The 20,868-nt window shown below is 48.6% G+C and overlaps 1 protein-coding gene across 3 annotated transcripts in view; it reads left to right on the forward strand.

Moving 5' to 3' along the window:
- Nucleotides 1–20,868, forward strand: part of Fstl4 (follistatin-like 4) — a 427,962-nt gene that overhangs the window by 232,276 nt on the left and 174,818 nt on the right. For all 3 annotated transcript variants that reach the window (XR_388477.4, XM_006533539.4, NM_177059.3), the window contains exon 4: nt 3,433–3,678. Coding sequence is in view for 1 of the 3 variants with exons in the window: in NM_177059.3 (NP_796033.2) it covers nt 3,433–3,678 (246 nt within the window). In the remaining 2 variants the exon portion in view is untranslated. The remainder of the gene's footprint in view (nt 1–3,432; nt 3,679–20,868) is intronic.

Raw genomic sequence — 20,868 nt, forward strand, 5'->3', positions numbered from 1 at the left:
CGTTGTCGTCCATGGCCACCGGCTGGCACAGGTGTTTTCTTAACCGTGACCTCCTCAGAGCGCAGTTTACAGAAAGCCACCTGCAAGCTAGTCAGTGGGAGCATTCTACATGGTGAAGTGGAGAGTGGTGAGTAATACAGCCTGGCCTTTCAGAGAAGAAGGCCAGGTGGAGGAGGCGGCCTCTGAAGTTCTGTCTGCCTCTCTAGGGCTCTCTTGACTGAAGAAGGAACCTCCAGGAATATGTGTCTCTCCGTGTCCCAGCCATGCTTCAGACCCTTTCACCCCCTTCCTGACCCACTTGAGAGAGGCAGGCAAAGATGGACTCCCAAACGATCACTACATGGAACCCCCGTCACCCTCCCCGTGCCAGCCTCTGACCTGGCATTGGAACATCGGCATTAAGTTGTCCTTAAAATTGTTGTGTTCCTTAAAACCTGAGTGTTCTGTGGCCACCGAAGAACAGTGGTCCGTCCAGCCCCTGTGGAGCCCCCTAAAGCTGGAGCCAGGGTACCAGATCTAGGGAAGGAGCTCAGGCTGACTCTAAGAAGGTCCCTCCAGGGTAAATCAAACCTGATAGGCACCGGGAGAGAACAGAGAGGTCACAGCTCGAGAAGCCGCAGCACAGCTGAGTCTGAGAAGCCAGAGACTTGAGCTGTTTGTTTTCTAAATGAGCCTGCTTTCAGCTCTGTTTTGCTGGCACAGAGAAGTTTATAGAAACAGTATCTAGTGGTAAGGCTTCACTTCCTTGCCCTATCTTGGGAAAGAAACAAAAGCTGATTGTTTCAGCGCTGTGTTAGTTTCTTCTCGTAGCTGCCAGCACTTTCCAGAGTGGCCCATTTCCCAACAACCCAGGAGAATGCTGCTAATCAAACACACTTGGTAGCAAAGCAACCAGAAGCCCTAGGCACCGAGGATGGGGGAGATGGGATGGGCTTGGAGGAGGTTGAGGGGGCTGGGGGGGGAGGGGGGTTCCAGCCCAGAGCTCCTCTGCTAAGAGCCTGCTCTCTGCACCCCTCCCTTCCCGGAACTCCTCAGCCTCCACAGAAAAGCTGCTGGGGTAGGAGGGTGGCTTTGGAGTGGAGGGAGCCTTTGCAGTGATGTGGGGACAGTCAGCCAAGTGGATAAAGGAGATTTTTCACACCCCGCTCTGGTTTTGCCCTTTTATGCTGCAGAGATATGTTGACCTTCGAGTTTATTATGATGCAAGAAAAAAAGTCGATATTTCTTAACTTGCCAAGGTTAGGGGAATTTAAATGAGTTATTGAATTAAGTAGTTAATCTTCCCATAACTGATTTTTCCCCCTTTCATATCTATGTTGATGAAAAGCAGACTTAAACCAAAATAGGAAAAGAAGGATTCTTGTTTTTTCCCTTAAACATATTTGTCCTAGGGAGAAGAACCTGGGCCTGAAGGCTCAATGTTGACAGCCAGACCCATTTTGTCTTGCATAGCATATGGGAGACGGTTTGGTTGGTTGGTTGGTTGGTTGGTTGGTTAGTTGGTCAGTCTTACTTGCTTTTTTGTTTGGTTTTAGTTCTGGTTTTGGCACATGTTATGTAGTCCAGGCTAGTCTCAAACTTAGTATGTAACCAAGGCTAGCCTTGGACTTCTCATCCTCTTGCATCGACCTCCCAGATGTTGAGGTTACAGTGTGTACTGCCATAGCAAGCATGGAAGACAATTGCATTACAACATATCACAAACATTCCCGTAGCTGCAAATGCTGTATCCACGTTGTAACTATTTGAACTTTTAGTTCTTAAAAAAAAAAAAAAAATCCCAGCATGCCATATGTTGTCATTAATGGCACCAGGCATCCCATAGTTCCTGGACTCCTCTCCTACAGTAGAATATTAGTTTTATGCTCTGGGTGGACTTCTCTCTTACCAGTGATATAAACCATCCCCCAGCCGCCTGCCTCTGGGTCTAAGCTCTGAGCACCTCTGTCCAAAGTTCCTTGTGAGTGTGTGTAATATACAGGGGACATACTCAAGCAATATGACAACTGCCAGTTCCAGGCTCAGGCTTCTATCTACAGATAAAGGTCATGCTATAGAGGACTGGTCAGGGATGGATGGAGGATGCTGGTGGCCCTGTTGATGGTCTCCCCACCCCCTCCTTACTATACATCCCCTTAGACTCTGCAGGAACTTCCCACAGTAGACATAGCACTCCTTAATTCTTCTGTTTAGCTCTCTCAATTTCCTGCAACTATACTATTGTCTGACATTGGAGTGAAAAGTACTTCTTAGGCTCCCATAGCTCCTTCCTGACCTGGCTGTCTTAATTACTTTTAAACTGCTGTGTAAGGCACCATGGCCAAAGAGACCCATTGAAGAGTTTGTTGGGGGCTTACAGTTCAGAGGGTGAGTCCATGACCATCATGGCGGAAAACATGACATCAGGCAGGCAGGTATGGCACTGGAGCAGTAGCTGGGCTCACATCTGATCCACAAGCTCAAGGCAGAGAGAGGGGCAGAGTTCGTTTGGAATGGCATGAGCCCACCCCGCAGTGATACACCTCCTTCAATAAAGCCACACCCCCAATCCTTCCCAAACAGTTCCACCACTTGCAGACTAAGCATTGAAATACATGAGCCTATGGGGGCTGCCCTCATTTAAGCCACCACACTGGCCTTATTTATATCATGGCTTTGTCACTTCCATCTTCAACCAGAATGAACAGGTCAGAGAGAAGCAGAGTTGCATCTTCTTGATCCTTGGAGCCTGTCAGAGGACCTAGTGCACAGCTGGCTGCAAGTCATCACTTAAAGAAAATGATGGGTGTGGTGGCCCATACATGCAGTGCCAGCACTTGGGAGATGGAGACAGGAAGATCAAGAATTTATAGCAAGTCTGATTTGTATGAGATACTGTCTCAAAAGAAAGAAAAACAAAAGGAAAGGGAATAAGAGGAAAAAGGAAGAAAGTGAAGACAGAGGAAGGGATGGGAGAAGAAACCAGTTTTATGATGCTTTTGATGCAGTTCTAGTCTGTGGAGTGGTCTCAAGGCATAGGGACAGTCCTCTGGTCTTAGGCACCTCTTAGTGAGCACAGGACTAGGTGTTTTCATTTATCCCATTGAGAGCAAGGGGAAGTAAGCCCATGAAAGCACAAGTGTTCCCCAAGGGCCCTCCTACAGGTTCAGGGAGGCACTGGTCTGATGCTGTGTCTGAGATGTTCAGAGTGAATCTCATAAAAACAGTAACTCTGCATAGCAAGACAACCCTTTTGATTCCTATAACTACTACTTGGAGGAACGGGGACTCCATGTACCCAGAGGCCCACACTCCACCTTGGGTCACCTCAGCCTCACAAGAAGTTAAGGCCTGTGTGCTTCTACTGTTCCTGACCTAAAAGAGCAACATAGGCTGTTTGTACCTCTGTTCTCCAGCCCTGAGCTAACCCTCTGTGTTTATATGCCTCTACAGGTCTTCCCAGCCCTGGGCTGTCAGCCTCCTGTGGGAAGAAACTCTGCAGCCATGGGAGCAGGTGCTTGCTCAATAGGACGACAGGGCAGCCCTCGTGCCAGTGTCTGGAGGTGTGCAGGCCCCGCTACATGCCTGTGTGTGGCTCCGACGGGAGGCTCTACGGGAACCACTGTGAGCTTCGCCGTGCAGCCTGCCTGCTGGGCAAGCGAATTGTCAGTGTACACAGCAAGGACTGCTTTCTCAAAGGTAGGAAGAGGCCCCCTTGCCTGTGCTTCAGCGTTCTGTGATGAGTCTTCTGATACTCTTGTGACCAGTGACAACGGTGCTGGGTGCACAGGTCTTGGGTAGAGAGGCAGTAAAGGGAAGAGTTGGTACATTAAGCCAAGAGCAGCAGGGACCTTTCAGTGATATACATTAAGTCTAAATCCTACTCCAGAGATTTCCACCCTTGCCCACCCTTAGAATAGAATCTAGGGAGGCCAAACCAAACCCTTAACAGATACAGGCTCTATTAGGCACCAGGTAATAAGGTACAACCCAAGTCTCCACACAGTGTGTGTCCTTGCAAAGTGGCAACAGAGACCACATGCATCCCTCGGAAAAGAGTTCCATGAGTCAGGAAGTTACACTGTGCATTTAAAATGACCAGATGATGCTAAGCAGAGTGGTCCCCAGCCAGTGGGAGAGCATCCCTCGCTTTGCCTTTTCAAAGAAGCTCTGAACAAAGTCAGCGAAGACAGTAGAACACACCAGTGGAGGCAGAGACCAAAGGACTCACTACGCATGGAGGTTAGGTGGGAAGAAAGGGGCTAGACCATAAGAGCTGCAGGGAGGGGTTCTGTTTTATGTATTAATGTTTTCTCAGCACCCAGCACAGTACAGCACAAAGATGCTCAGAGGCTCACAGATGCACGTGGATATAAAGGCTAGAGGCTAGGGGCTGTTCCCTATGTGAATGTGGCCTCGGTGAGGAGTATGTGCCGTGCCCTGTAGAGATGCTTGTGAGCATGAGTAAAACAGCCGTGAGTGCCTTAAGTTTCCTGTGCTATAGAAACAGGACATGGCAGCTGGACAGACCAAACTGAGCTAGAGGATGCTGGAGGTGGAAGGGCTGCCTCGGATCCAGCCATGTCTGGGATCTGCTTTGGATATAGTAAGGAAGGGAGGAGAGAGATGTGTGTGTGTTTGAAGTGCTGGCCACCTAGGGCTTCTGAGCTGCTCTGTAGTGACAAGCTGGGCCTTACAGGCTCCCTGTGACGTGCACATGTGCCAAAGAGTGCAAGCCTGGGTTGGAATTGTCATCCCAATCTAAGTGGAAACACCCAGGTATGTGAGCCTCCACCCCCTCTGCTGTGAGCCACCAGCACCCTGGTGACAAAGAGGCTGTTCTGGATTAGCCATGGTGGCGTGGGCTCTGGGAAGGTGCACTTGAGCCTGTGACACTTTCATCACCGTGGTCATGACGCTAATGTTCAGGTGCTTCAAAATCATGAGGTGCATTATGCAAATGAGACAACAAGGAGCTGAGGACGGATGCCTGGAAGCGCTGCCCAGCTCGAGCCCGCCACTTCCCCGGCAACGGAGCGCACTAAAACACTTGACCAGTTGCTCCAGCTTTATTGGCCGTGTTGAATTTTATAGACTGATGTTCCATTCTCTGGTTTCCAATATCCCCCAAATTGCATCTTTCTGAAGGTTTTTTATTTCCTCATCGGAGTGTGCAGAGCCTCCCCTGACATCGGTTATTCAAACAGCATTTCTCATTTCACACGAGGGGAAGAACAACGGCCACAAAACCTGCCGCAGTGAGGGATGACGAGGGCAGTCTCGAGCTGGGCTCCGTGTTGATTGAATTTATGCACTGAATCTTCCAAATGCAGTGTATCACCAGTTCTGTGAACCTCCCCCCTCTTCCTACCCCCAATGCAGAGCTGTTCCCCTCCAGATCCCCTGACAGTGAGCAATGTCACCACAAGTCCCAAAATACCAGGTTACGTCTGGGCTCTGGTATGTGTCAGCTGTGTGGCCCTGGGTGCCTCTCTGTATGTCTCTGTTCTCTCCTTCAGCTGTAACATGGGCTTGGTGGCCACCACTGCTTGTTCTGGCTGTGAAAATAAGGGAGATACACAGAGATCATGAGGCATGACTCCTGGCCCACTCTACTGATATAAACTGTCATTGCTGCTTCTCAGCTAATATGGCCACAGGCTTAGAGCACAGAGATGCCCAACCTGAAGGGCACAGAAGTAGGTACAGAGGCTTTGCCTAGGGGCCTCCTGGGGACCTCTCAGAGCCCAGATAGCCTAGTGGCAAATAGAGACGGCTATAGGAGATTGTGTGTACCAAGCCCTGATGCTTTCACACAGTGTCTACTCAGAACCAGGACTTCTTCTCTACCCCTGATCCATACATCTGCACTTCTTGGAAATCCTTTTAACACCTATGGCTAGGAGTGAGCCTGGCATGGCAGGCAGGAGGGCACAGTCTCCTAGGATTCCTCTAGAGTTCTCAGCTCTGGGTCATGACCTCTTGGGGCGGAGGTCAAATGACCATTTCACAGGGGTCACCTAAGACCATTGGAAAACACAGATATTTATATTGCAGTTCATAACAGTAGCAAAATTTACAGTTATGACGTAGCATCAAAAATAATTTTATGGTTGAGGTCACTACAATCTGAGGAACTGTATTAAAGGGCCACAGCAGAGGAAGCTTAAGAATCATTGCTCTAGGCTGTATCCTGGAGGGACTCAGGCACTGATTAACAGGGACTCATGGGGGTAGATGGCACATCAGCCCTAAGCAAGGAACTTCCCCCAGAGTCTTGGCTCCAATAGGAAGCTAATGGCAGAGGCTGGTTAGGACTGAGAAGAGAGGGGTGAAGGACCACATTGTCTGCTGTCCCTACCTCGCCATGGCAGCAATCTGTTTAATACCAGCCTAAGATCCACAGGTGACCATCAGTCATTCATTACAAATTTCCACAAAGCTATTAACATGGGAAACTTGAAAACACTTTTGCCCACGAAAACACAATTTCTAGAGAACCCATGAAAGAACACTCCACCCTGTAGGAGTTTATCTGGCCCAGAAGCCACCAATACATGGTCTCTCATATGGGGCCAGAGTGTGTGGATCAAGAGGAAGAGCTGTGACAGATTACACTGGATCACGGCACTGTGTCTAGAGCCCCTACGGGGAAGGCTTCTGCCCAGCGCAGACTGGGGACACACAGCCCTCGCCACACGATAAGAGAGAAGAGTCAGACTTCTAAGCCCCCTGCTCATAAGGAAACTTCTGCTATCAATCAGCCTTGGTTGCTATGGTGACAGAATTCTTTGTGACTGCTAAATAAAATACAGTATCATTTAGGAGTCATTGGCCTCCTGTGTGAAAAATCAGACTAAATCCAAACTCTGGCTGGCTTCTATTCAAGTTTGCAGCTCTAACCCCAGCCTCCTGGGCCAGAAGCTGAGCATCTCCTGTTCAAAGTTAGGAGCATGGAGAAATCTGGGAAAGACTTTTTGGGGGATGCGTTTTTTTTTTTCCGCAACTCCAAATACCACCAAGGTCATACAGCCAGACGCTGGATGGGACTCGCTGCCCGGCTTCAGACAGAGCTTGCGTTTGAAGGCGTCTTGTCACAGTGTGTTCTTCCATGCACAGTAGCTTCCGCTTTAAAAGGTTCTTTTTCTGACTTGGTTTTGAAGTCACGCTCCCTCTCCCACAAACTTGCTCTCTGTGCAATCCCTCAACAAACTAGGGTTGAGTTATACGGCTGATATGATAGCATATTTGGGCGGGTTTCCAAACAAACCATGAAATCATGGAAGCAAAATGGGTGGCTAGAGCCTGCCTGTCCTCAGCCTCCTCAGCCTGTAGAACATTTACAGATGTTCTTTAGATCGCCCAGGATCCTGCACGCTTCCAGGCTAGTGACAGCCAAGAAAATAATCTACATTTACATTTTTTAAAAAATGTGTAGACCACACATTCACTGGGCTTTTCGATCCTTCAAATATTAATGTTCTAGAAGTGTGTGTGTGTGTGTGTGTGTGTGTGTGTGTGTGTGTGTGTGTGTGTGTGTATCTGTGTATCTGTGTCTGTGGGCTAGAGGCCAGATGATGGTTTCAGATCTATGGAACTAGAATTATAGGCACTTGTGATCCTATATGGCATGGACACTGAAAACTGAATGTCCATCCTCTGCAAGAGCAGCAAGTGCTCTTCACTGCTGAGCCATCTCCCTAGCACCCTAGCTTTCTGTTTTTCCTTGAGTGTTGGTAGACAGTCGTGGGAACTCAGCTCCTTGTCTACGTGTTAGGAAAGTAAATCTTGCTGCCAGAGAACTTCTTTCTCGCTCGCTCTCTCTCTCCCTTTCTTCTCATCTCACTGTTGTTATCATTATATCGTTGTTGTTGTTGTTGTTGTTATTGTTGTTATTGCTGCTGAGCTACTTGCATCTTGGTGCCTTCAGAACTTAGGCTCCACACCTTCCCAGGGCCATCTCTATACTTTTATAAATCTCATCTGCCTTTCCAAGGGAAGTTACTCTCATCACAAGAGACTTTAGTCAGCAGGATGGACGTGTGAGATCTTGCTGCAGAGCTGTGGGAGAATGGGGCGTGGTGTAACTCTACCAGAGGAGCAGCTTCCGTAGCTTGAAAGTCCTTTAACAAGGAAAGACTGAGGCCCAAGGAAGTAAAGGGAGGCCCAGGCTTTCGGGGCCAAGTGTGTTGCTATGCCTCCCGGAGTAGGCCACTGAGGCTGGCCTCATCTGTAAAGTGGGTATAATAGCAGATGTTCCTTCATGCCATGGGTTGTTGTGAGAATGAAATGAGTGGAATCGAGGGCCTCTGGATGGTGGCGATGTTATTGCAGACAGTAAGACACTCTCAAGGAGCAAGGCCGACAGGCTGTAAAGTCCATTCCCAATTACAGGGCCATGAGTCTTGAGCATCAGCTTGGCTGCATTGAGAGATGCCAGGGGAATTGGTAAAGTGCTTCTCTCAGTATGTCTGTGAAGGCATTCTACTGATTGTATCAGGAGCTAGACACAGCGGTGCAAGCTCATCACCCAGCACTGAGGTGATGAGGGCAGGCTGAGGCAGAAACGTCACAAATTCAAGGTGAACCTGAGCCACGTGGTGGGGGGAAGAGAGACAGAGACAGAAGCAGAGAGACAGAGAGACAGAGAGAGGCAGAGACAGACAGAGACAGACAGAGACTAGAATGGAATTGTGGGGGTTTAGGGGTTCTGACATTAATGCCTTCATCTATGAAACAGTAGCATTTTTTGAGGTGTAACAGAAGGAGAAGAGCCAGGTCATGGGGTGTATCCTTCAGAACTTGCTTTTTCCTATAGTCTCATTCTCAGCTTTCCAGCAAACATGAGGTAAAGCACCTTCCACACCACACTCCCCCACTACCACGGCATCCTAATGCATAAGTAATGCATAAGTATGACTATGGCCTGAGTCTCCTAGAGACATGAGCCAAAGTCAACCGTTTGTCCTTTTCAGTTGCCCTCTTAAGCTCTCATGGTCACAGCTGTACAAGGATGCAAAGGCTACACTGGATATGGCCCGAAGGAAAGGGGTGGTAGCTCTTCCTTCAAGCTAGAGGAGACAAGATGGGTCCTACCTGTTTCTTTAGGAAGTGACTGGAGTTTGATCTCCTCCAAATGGCTCCTTCTGTGAAGAGCGCTGAGTCTCCCAGGTTCCCTAGCTGGTTAGCAAGAAGCAAGAAACCCTGCTAGCCAGCAAGAAAGCAATTCCCGGAGTGCACAGAAGGGTTTGGAAACGTGTTGGTAGAACCCAAGAAGGCCTTCAATTGTCAGAAGATGTGAAGGAGTGAGAAGCTCCATAAGTGTGCTTGGCAGAGGAGGCCCTAGGAGGCGGGTCTCGAAAAGACAGAGGGGATGCCAGGTAGAAACCATGGGGAAGGTTTCGAGGGGCACAGAAAAGATCAAATGTCTAAAATTTGGATCACAGAGGGAAAGTGGAGTTCAGAAAAGGGCCAAACAGAGCAGGGTGAACTCAAAATGATGCTGTACTAGGGAGAGGGGGTGACCATTGGAACAAAGTCCAGCTTCAGTCCCTAGCATCCATTCAATCTCAGCCTACAGCCTCTCTCACCAGACACCAAGACCTCCAGGATATGTAGGCATTGGTGAGCAATCTTTAATGTGGAGGACTCCTCCCACTCCGTAGATCTGACCAGCATCAATGTATATAATTAGAGACTGGCTGAACTGAAAATTTACCTACACCCTAGCACAAACACATACCCCACTACAGTCTCCCCAGGGTGCATTTTTTTCCACTTGTAGAATCTGCTTCCAGAGTAGAAAAAAAGGAAAATGACTTCAAACAAACGTGTACGTTCTTTGACTATTTCCCCTTGGGTTTCAGCAAGTAATGTCTTGGTCTGAGTCCCCTGAAAATGCGCAAGAACACTATCAGTTCAGCACGTGTGGCGTGCTCCACAGAACAGCTGCATCCTGAATGAATTAATTACAACCCAGTAATTAAAAATTGCTAATAAGTTATTGAGCTGAGAAAGTCTCGCACTGCATTGATTTCATGCACAGAAACAAGCTTCGGTCTCTGAACCTCCCACCTCCGCCATTGTTCCCCGCTGTCTTCAGCACCTCTTCTGCTTGTTTCTACACCCCACCCTGCTTCTCTCTAACTTCCTCGGTGTGTCTGCCATTGGCAGGCTCACTTTCTAATCCTAGAGTCAAAGGAAAAGACTTTGCTTCAGAATCCCTTCATGTAAGCTTCCTCCATCCCCGTCTACCTCAGCCATTGAATTACGTAAGCTCACCTACACAGGGCCATGGGGATGACTCAGTGTTGAAGGGCTCTTGTGGCACAACCATGGGGACCTGAGTTCAGGTTCCAGCACCAACATAACAGGCTGGGGATGCTATCAAGGTCCCCTGGAACCCCAGAGCTGTTGGGGCCTGATGATCACTGGATCTTGTTGACAACGAGCCTACTCAATAGACTTGCCCTAAAGAAGTAAGGTAGAGAGAGATGGAGGGGGGCAGTTACCCAACACTCTCCACTGGCCTCTGTACTTGTGTTCACACACATATAGCAGAGGGGGGGTAGATAGATGATTGGTAGATATGACATGATACATGATGTGATTTGATATGGTATGATATGCTATGGTATGATATGGCATGTTATGGTATGATATGGTATGGTATGGTGTAACACATGACATGATATGACATGGGATGGTATAATATGGTATGGTGTGGTGTAATTGATATGATATGATATGATATGATATGATATGATATGATATGATATGATGATATGATTCCTGCAGGACCAGGGCTTTCCTGTGTGAACTTCAAGCTGGCTAGCATGCTGGGAGAAGTTCTATGAAGCACCAGACCCCCTCCATGAAAAGTTCTTATTCGTGCCTAGCCCCCTTTCATGCTGAAGGTCCTGACAAATGTAGGTGTCTGCTTTATTTTTCTCCGCCTACCTGGTTAGAGATATTCTACTAAGTTTTTGGCTGAATCCACACATTAGTGAGTCTGCAACATACAGTCCCTTGGAGTGACCGAACAGGAACCCCTTAAAAGGCCTCAGCAAAGACTACACAGATCCGTGAGGAGGAGCCTGCTCAAAGGCTGTGCAGGTTCTCTGGGACAGGAGGATGTTATTATGCCTTGGGTCTGGAAGGCCCCAAATAGGCTCATGGTTTACAGCTTTGTGCCTCAGTTGCTTTGAGGACAAAGGCTTAAGGAGGAATTGTTAAAAGGTGGGACTCAGCTAGAGGTGGGTCACTAGGGACAGAGCTGGAAGAGTATACCCAGCCCCTGGATCCTGTCCTGCTCTTGATTCCTCTTCTGCCATAATGTGATCAACCCCCATCATACATTCCCGTTGCTGTGAACTTCATCATGTCTCCCCTCCAGTGATAGACTGGACACACACACACACACACACACACACACACACACACACACACACACACAGAACCACATTGATGAGCCAAGACAAATCTTTCCCCCTATAAGTCCTATAAGTTCATCTTATAAAATGTTCTGTCACAACAAACAGATCTTTTTTAAGGCATTTTTAATAGATATTTTCTTCATTTATATTTCAAATGCTATTCCCAAAGCCCCCTATGCCTCCCCCCCTCCACTGCCCTGCTCCCCAGCCCACCCACTCCTGCTTCCTGGCCCTGGCATTCCCCTGTACTGGGGCATATGATCTTCGCAATACCAAGGGCCTCTCCTCCCATTGATGGCCAACTAGGCCATTCTCTGCTACATATGCAACTAGAAACACAGCTCTGGGGGGTACTGGTTAGTTCATATTGTTGTTCCACCTATAGGGTTGCAGACCCCTTTAGCTCCTTGGGTACTTTCTCTAGCTCCTTCATTAGGGGCTCTGTGTTCCATCCAATAGATGACTGTGAGCATCCACTTCTGTATTTGACAGGCATTGGCATAGCCTCACAAGAGAGAGCTATGCCAGGGTCCTGTCAGCAAAATCTTGCTGGCATATGCAATGGTGTCTGGGTTTGATGGTTGTATATAGGATGGATCCCCAGGTGGAGCAGTCTCTGGATGGTCTTTCCTTCCATCTCAGCTCCGAACTTTGTCTCTGTAACTCCTTCCATGGGTGTTTTGTTCAAACAGAACTTTTAGAGGGCTACCAAAACATTGAGGGGAAGAGGAGGAAGGAGGGGAGCAATGAAGGGACAGACAGGCAGACAGATATGGAGCCCCTACTTACAACCAGCCCTCCAGGAGGCTGCTTGGGGGAAGACTGTGGAAAGAGAAGTGGCCGTAGCTCTGGCAGCTCAGGCCTTTCAGAGATGGAGCTGGTGCTGAAAGCTGGAGTGAGCTTCCAGATGATCACTCCAAGTCAAATGTCAAATGTCAAATTACTAGAGCAAGAAGTTGTTGATTTGGGACTTCCTTGAGGCTCCCCCTACTGTGCCTTCAATTAAGATCAAGGCCCCTGTGTAGCAGCCACTAAATGACACCGCATACCCAATCTCTGTGGTCGAGCAGTTTATCTAATTATGTGTGTGACAAACTCAGCAGCTGTCAGACCAGCCACAGCACAAATGTGTTGACTCTGTATGCCTGCCCCCACCACAGAGCGTGTCTGCTTTCTTGGGCCACAGGGTAGAACTTCCTCACCCTCCTATAGATGGGCATCACTTTAGGTCTTCTGCTTCCTGGAGTCTTGAGGAGCCAGAGGGCCCTTGGTGTGGGACAGAAAGTTGAGCAAGAAGCCTGACGGCCAGACTGCTCCTGATACCTGGTTCTTTGTGCCCTTACCTCCAGTCTCCAGGGTGAGATAAGTGTCCGACCCTTCTGCCTACTTTTCAGCTCAGGAAAGCAATGTTTAGGCCATCTTTCCTTCTCTAAGAGAAAAGGATCCTTGTAACTGAAATAAATAAGCTTCATGCAGCGGCCCAAGGAAGCACAGCAGGGGACAATCAACAGAGTCCCTGCTGGAGCAAGCTCTGCTGCAATAACCACACCCCAGGGAATAACCAAATATGGAGTCTGCAACCCAGACCGCTCCCTACCAACCCAGAGCTGAGGTGGGGCCACCCAAGTCAATGGATCTATTGTGGTTCACTGTCAGGCAAAAAACTTGTGTTCGATCCTCTTCCAAATTCCAGGTGCCGCGGGAGAGCCAGGTCCAGGACAGAGAAGTTTCTGAGGTGGAAAGGGAAGGCCGCTTTCCGGCATCTGCTGGTGGTAGGCATCACTTGTCCTCAGAGCCCTGCCCTCTGCTCTTCTTTACCTGCTCCATTCTGCTCCAATGAATCCTCTCCACTTACTAACAGAGGCAATCGGAGTGGAAATGGCTTTCAAAAGACCTCGTGCTAAACGAAGGAGGCAAAAATCACTTGATTTGCAGGTAATTAAAACAGCCAGACGCAGTGAACTCTGGCCACATCCCTTTGTAAGCAGGTATCTCTGAGCTGTGTGTTTCTCTGTGTAGCTAGGAAGGAGGGCTCCTCCAGGGACCTGTCAGTCATCTATCTCTCTTTAGCTGTCTTCCTAGGGAAGCTTCCATTTCCTCTTCTACCTCTTGTACTCAGTCTACCACCACTTCTTAAGATAGCTAAGATGAGGTCCAAACATCTGGTCCTCAGTGGCCCAGCAGACACTTCTGGGGTGTGGATCAGTACCTCCCTCCCTCAACTCACCCTGCCTTACTGAGCTAGCACTCACCGGCTCACATTATCTCTGTCTCCTTCTTCCTTCCCTCACTTCATAGCCTTCTCCTTCCTCTCATACATCCATGTTTCCATCTGTCTTTCAGATGTTGCGTAGTTCACTCCAATTCAGTGACAAGGTCTGTATTTCCTTTGATGTGTAATAAACCCAAGGTCTTTGTTGAGAGCACTGGCATAGATCTTGAAGTCTATGTAGATCTGCTAACTCCATCTGATAACGTGGTGAAGCTCACACAGACCCAAGTTTCTTTGGTTCCCCGTAGCTTTTCCATAAGAAACCCCAGAAGCTAAGCTGTGATGTCCTGATGGCAGAAACTTCCCCGATAGATAGATGCAGGTCAAAAAGGAGGGGCCAAGGAAGAGGTATCTTACAAGGTCACAAAAGGAAAAATACTTCTATCAAAGATGTCTCGAAGAGAACACAGGGTAGGGGTGAAGAAAGTACCAGGAAGGGCCAAGGACCCATCATCCTTTTCATGCAGATAGTGGGCTTGTTGGTTTTCCTTTCTGTCCATGCAGAGGGCATTTCATTTGTTCTGTCTTGGTACCAATAGTAACCATCACCATCATCACCATCACCATCATCACCATCATCACCATCCTCATCATCACCATCCCTACAGACTTACCTGCAGGCAAATCTGATGGAAGCAATTCCTCCGTTGAGGCTCTTTCATCCCCGACTCTAGTTTGTGTCAAGTTGACAAAAACCTAATCTGCACAAGAGTAAAAGGAAATTGTGCTTCAGCGGCATGGTTCAGAAGACCCCTCACTTAAGCCCAGGGAAGAGCAAGCATGTTTGGGGGGAATTACCCCAAGAAACAAAAGCACATTTTAGACAACAGCTGGATTCTGCTGTCGCCTCAAGTAAACACGAACTCGGAGAAGAGATGAGAGATAGGATTACCACTTGGTCTAGCGATTGTCAAAATCAGTGGAAGCAGGAGAGGGGAAGGGAAAGATCTGAAGAAGTGGAACTCCAGGAACAGACGTTCCTTATACATGGAAGCTGAAAGGAGCCAGGTCAGCCACGGGGAGGGAAGGGAATGCATATTCCCATGTTGGAGAATATGGAGAAATATTCTTCCCAAAGAGAATAGATTAAGCCTCTCCCTAAATATAATACGTAGAAAACGAGAAAGAGTCAAATTGAGGAACAGTGTAGGAGAGGATGGTAGCCATGGAGAATAGACACAGAAGGGTTAACACATTGGTGGCTAACTGCCACAGAGCCCAGCGCAAACCACAGGGACACAGCAAGAGAGACTGGAGAAGACATCTGGTTCTGTGTCCCAGGCTCTTGGTGGCCCTAGTGGGCCTCCTTGCCAAAGGCCAACATTAACAACATTGTGTCCATAAAAAGCGCCTGCGGGGTTCTAAGTGCTGAGATTCTAGTCTAAGAGTTCTGCACTCAACAGATGGTGGTCATGTGTGGAAATGGCATTAGTGGATGTTCACATGGAAGAAGTTTCTGAGAGTGCCACACCTGCATGGTCCTGCCTGGGGCCAGGGAACAGAAGCAGGAACCGCAACAATTTGGATACAACCCAGAGAATGTGTGTGTGTGTGTGTGTGTGTGTGTGAGAGAGAGAGAGAGAGAGAGAGAGAGACAGACAGACAGACAGACAGACAGACAGACACAGACAGAGAGAGAGAGCCACAGAGACAGACAGAGACAGACAGAGACAGACAGACAGAGAGAGGAGGTGTGCAAACAATATGGATGCAGTACCTGTGGAGGCCAGAAGAGGGTGTTGAATCCCCCGGAGCTGGAGTTATATGGATCTGGGAGCCCCTCTGTGTAGATGCTGAAAACCAAACCTACGTCATCTGCAAGAGCAGCAAGTGCTCTTAACTGCGGAACTATTTCTCTACCCACCCACACCCCAGAGAATCTGACAAATAGAAAGCCGCGGTACTCAAGACTTAAGGGGAGCATATAGCTGCCAAATATGAGAAGCTGTCTAAATAATTATTCCAAATACAATTAACCAAAAGTTCAAAGGGAAAAGTATGAAGCCAAGTGTACTTAGTACCCCTCACTCTGTGCCGGTTGGTGTTTTGCCAGCTTGAGAACAAGCTAGGGTCATCTGAAACAAAGGACCCTCAACTGAGAAAATGCCTCCATCCGATTGGCCTGGAGGCAAACTTTGAGGTGTTTTCTTTATTAATGGATGATGTAGGACAGCTCAACCCACTGTGAGTGGTTCCAGGGCAGTGAGGTTCTATAAGAAAGTAGACTGAGCAAGCCATGGGGAACAAGCCAGTAAGAAGTACTCCTGCATGGCCTCTGCATCAGTTCATGCCTTCAGGTTCCTGCTTTTTGAGTTCCTGCCCTGACTTCCCTTTGTGGTGAACCATAAGCTGCCAGATACAATGAACCCTTTCCTCCCCAACCTGCTTTTGGGTTTATCATAGCAATAGGGTACAAACGAAGGCACTTGCTTGTGGGAACTTCAACAGATTATACACAATATTTTTAGACAAGGTCTTGCTATGTAACCCAGGCTGTCCTCACTTTACTCTTTCTGATTTAGCCTCTTAAGTGCTGAGGTAACTTGTGTGGGCCACCAGACTAGGACAGATCATACACACATTCTTCTTGGGTAAGAAAGCTAAGTGGTCTACATAAGTCCAAGGAAACAAGTTTCCATTTCCTTTGTCCCAGTAACCCAGAATGAACCTAGTGTTGGCTGTAAACAAGCATCACTTGTTATCCCCAGTTGCATCCAGGAAGCCCTGCCTTCTTGCTGATGTGTCCAGGCAGCTCAGGTAGGTTTAACCTCTGTCTGGAAGTTTTCTCCACAAAGATGAGCCTCCCCCCCCCCCACCATTCATCCTGGATGTTCCCTAGGAAACATGCTGAGGTTGAGAGTAACATGGAAGAAAACTTTTCTGACCCACAGCCTTGTCTGGCAATTTGATTAGATTTAGAATCACCTAGGAGACACACCTCTGGGTGTCTGTCTGCAGGGGTTCCTACAGATGTTCAACTGGGCAAAGAAGACCTGTCTTGGATGTGAGCAGCATCCACGTATAAGGTCCTAAACCAAATAAAAGAAGGAGAAAGAAAAGACAAGCTGAACACCAGCCCCTACCCCTTTTTTCTCCCTCCCTCCCTCCCTCCCTCCCTCCCTCCCTCCCTCCCTCCCTCCCTCCCTCCCTCCGTCCTGAGGATACAATATCTCACAGCTCCCCTCTACTGTGACATCTCATCAAACTATGAACCATAACAAGCCCTTCCTTCCTCACTGTATTTTGTCATAAAGAGAAAAAAACATGGGGTTGCCGTGCATCTTCCTTAGCCCACAATGTGTAATAAGCATACGACACAATGTCTATGAGTAATGAGTTGGTATTTAGTAATGGCCGTAAAGTTTCACATGAACCGACGTGGTTGATCTCTGAGAGAAAGTGTGAGAGCTGTGCTTTCAAGCTTTGGGGAAGGAAGGGAGCCAAAGAATTGCACTGTTCAGAGGTGCAAGTGGAAGTTAAGCCTTCAGGACAGTGGAAACCAACATGGGATAAAACCATATGCAAAACTAGCAAAGGCCACTGCAGCAAGTGACACTACGCTGTCCACCATTCACGGGTGAGTGCCAGGCTCTCAGTCTCTCACTAGCAGATGGTTTCTGGGCATCATCTCAGGACCTCCTCCCGTCCATTAGCATCTGACTGAGAGGCCAAGGGAGCTCAGGCTGTGACCAGTTCTGTTTCTGAGCTGGCAGATGACTGCAGTTCTGGGCTGTCATCTCTCCTCTGTGCATCACACAGGAGAGAGGATCTGACCTGTACCTCGGGAGACACCTAGGATAAGTGACCAGGGTGGTGGCAAGGGGAGACCCCTTGGACAGCTCGGATGAGCAACTCTGGTGTTCCTCTTCCACAAGCCAAACACTTGTGGCTTGTCAGACATGAACCTAAATACAGTCATCCCTGAGAGGGACGGGAAAGAAGACGTGTGGGCTTCCACAGGCATTAAGCATTGCCGTATTCAGTCTTGATAATGAAACTAATCATATTCGTTCTCTGACCCAAAGTGGCTGTCTCCATGTGACTGTGTGGTATGAGCACATTGCAGAGTAAAGGGTCTCCACCAATGCCAAGCAAGATGAGGAGAGGGTGGGCAGGTCTTGCCCCCACAGGAAGGCGGGCACCCACCCATATTTCTCAGGGGCAACTCTCTGTCTCTTCCTGTTTTGGTCTCTCTCCTCCACAGTGGCCTCCACACCCCTGCTGGATTTTAATGGCAAGAAGGACTTGTTTGTGTGCCAGGCCTGTCTCCATAAACACCTCCTGCCAATTGTAAAGACACAAACTTTGCATTTTAAAAAGTCGTGAGGCCCTCTGGGCAAATAGCTGTGGTTCTATAAAAGACCTCAGGACAACGGGATCGATAGAAAAGACAAGCCAAGGCCACCCCTGGCCAACATGGATTCCCTGCAGTGCCAGCCAAAGACATAATGCACAGAACAGTTGGTGGGAAGCAGGGACCTGTCGGGTGACCATGCCATCCAGAGCGCTGGGAAGGATATCTAGAAGATGAGGTCCCACCAGGCTTCTTGGGGGGCAGTCTATAAGGGATTCTCTGACTCTGATTACAATCACCCAAACTTTTAGCAAATGTTTTTTGTTTTGTTTTGTTTTTTAATTTTTACATTTGTCCCTTTTATAAGAAACTAGAGCTTGGGCGGGAATGGAGGGCAGGGTTCACAGCTAACGTCACAAGCCAGGTCTAGTGGTGAGCAATTCACTTCCTTCATTTCGTTTACTCTTGAGGATGAGGGCTTCCATTGTGCCTACTTGGCAGATGGAGACACTATAGGCCCTCTGGCTGGGGTGCTTCCATGTCGTGCCCTCTGCTGCCTCAGAGGGTCTCAGTCTCATGTGACTCCTTACCCACTGCCACCCAGAACCTGGATGGGGTATTGGCTCTGATCATTGCACCCCCAACCCCATCTTGGACCTGCCCTCCAGCACGAAGGCATCCACAGGAGAGTAGAGAAGCAGTGTGGGATCCCAGGCATCCCCAGCAGGCCTGACTGGTGCTTTCTGCCAATTGCTGCTTGCTCCCTGTAGTTCTTCCAAACAATAACTATTTGAAGTTGCCATTAAACATTCAAACAAGGGGCTAGAGAGATGGCGCAGTGCTTAAGATCACACACTGCTATCACAAAGGACTTAAGTTCAGTTCCCAGCACCCACATCAGGCAGCTCACGACCTTCCTGTAACTCTGGATCCAGGGATATCTGCCACCCCTGGTCTCCACAGGCACCTGCTCACATGGGCACACCCATACGCAGACATGCACACATAGACATAATTAAGATTGATATACAAAGCACACACACACACACAATATAAGATGCAAATCTATGGGGAGAAAACTCAAAAAAGAAAATAAAGGTGGTAAGAATGACAGGTAGAGAACGGCCACGTGCTAACATGCCTGCATGCCCCAGACACCCAGGGCCAGTGCAAGCTGCGAGTTCAAAGACAGTAGGATTCCAGTCTTGAATCCTTGGCCTGGTATGAGGCTGGTATGAGGGATGGGTAGGGAGCTGCAGTCAGTCCTGGAAACCACTAAGAAAGGCTTAACAAGGCAGTGGCCAATTAACTGGGCAAATGTTTGAGGTGACCTGCCTAGCATAAGATGCTGTGTCTCCTCCCAGGGCTCCTGGGGCCATTGGTCAGACAAACTGATACATGAATTAAGTTAATTGGAGAAAAACTCCTTCCAGGGAAGTGGCCTTTAATGGGACAAAGGTTTTTAATCTGACAAGAATCTTTGCCTGACCCAAGAAAGGACACAGTCTTCAAAAAGGCTCTTCTCTCTCCCACCCCACTCCACCCCTGCCCCTGACACTCTGCTTGGAAGTTTGTATCCCTAAGCATCTCAGAGCCAAAGGTCTGGGCATCTGTAACTAGGGTAGGAGAGGTAGGAGGTTAGGAGAGGGCTGCACACAACCTCCAGAAGAGGTGCCACTCCCTTTCGGGTACCCAAACGGGTTCTACCTGTCTCAAACGCACCAGGTTCTGGACTCTATCATATCTATGAAGGGGTTGGGAGGAGAGACAGACACAGAGGAAGGTGTGTCTGAGTGATGTTTAAAGAACAGGGTTGGGCAAAACCATCTGACCTTGGTTGGCTGGGGAGGAGTTGCCTATGCCAATGGAGACATTCCATCCAAATGGGCCAAGAAATCGTATGTAAGGGGAAACTGTTCAAACATGAAGGACCTACTTCAGACAAAGCAGGTGGCCAGGGTGAGCTAAGCCTATGGAATACCATCCTTCCCTTGAGCCACCATCCATCGAACCCTCTCTCCCCTTTATCTCCCCTCCCCCATTCCACTTTCTCTCCTGCCCTTTCTTATGACTTGTGACTAAAGCAAGCAGCTGCCAAGTGACGTGGCTTTACTTAACTGGAAGTACTTACTGTGTGGCGTGAGCTCTGGTTCTACCTTTAATGATTTAGCCAGCATCACCAGCAGAAAGTAGACAGTAACTCACCACCCTGCACCCCAGACCTCATCATCTGTGTGAACAGAGTGGGGGCAGGGTGGAACCACCCATCCTGACCCTGCCCCACCAGGTGAGTAGATTTAGGACCACCCCAGCACCAGGGCTTCCCGTGTCAGACTCACTTAGTCTAGACTATAAGTGGGTGACAGCCAAACAGGCAAGTTGCTTCCCAGGGTCCTACAGTGGTGGTGGTGGGGGAGATGATTCCAGAAACATACAGTTGTCACAGGTGGGTGAACATTATTAGCCTTGTATGAGGCCTGTCAGGTGTTTAAATTATATAATGGTGACAAACAAGTACAGACCCCAGTCATCCTTCTTGTGTGGCTTACTCTTCTCATTATTGTAGGAAAAAGAAAACAACTGACAAAAGTGACTTAGGGAGCTTTAGAGATGGCTCACGACCTGAACTCAATCCCCAAGACAGACTCACTAACATCCGTGTGTGTGTGTGTGTGTGTGTGTGTGTGTGTGTGTGCATGTGCGCGTGCGCATATGGGCTTTGCAGATCCATCATGGTGGAGAACGCATGGCGGCAGCAGTGTGAGGCAGCTGCTCACAGGGCATCCACAGTCGGGAGGCAGAGAGAGACGGATGCTGCTGATTGATTCCCTTCTTGGTTTGAGTCAGTGTAAGAGCCCAGCTCAACGGACAGTGCAGCCCATATGCAG

This window comes from Mus musculus, chromosome 11 (assembly GCF_000001635.26).
Source record: "Mus musculus strain C57BL/6J chromosome 11, GRCm38.p6 C57BL/6J".
Classification (NCBI taxonomy): domain Eukaryota; kingdom Metazoa; phylum Chordata; class Mammalia; order Rodentia; family Muridae; genus Mus; species Mus musculus.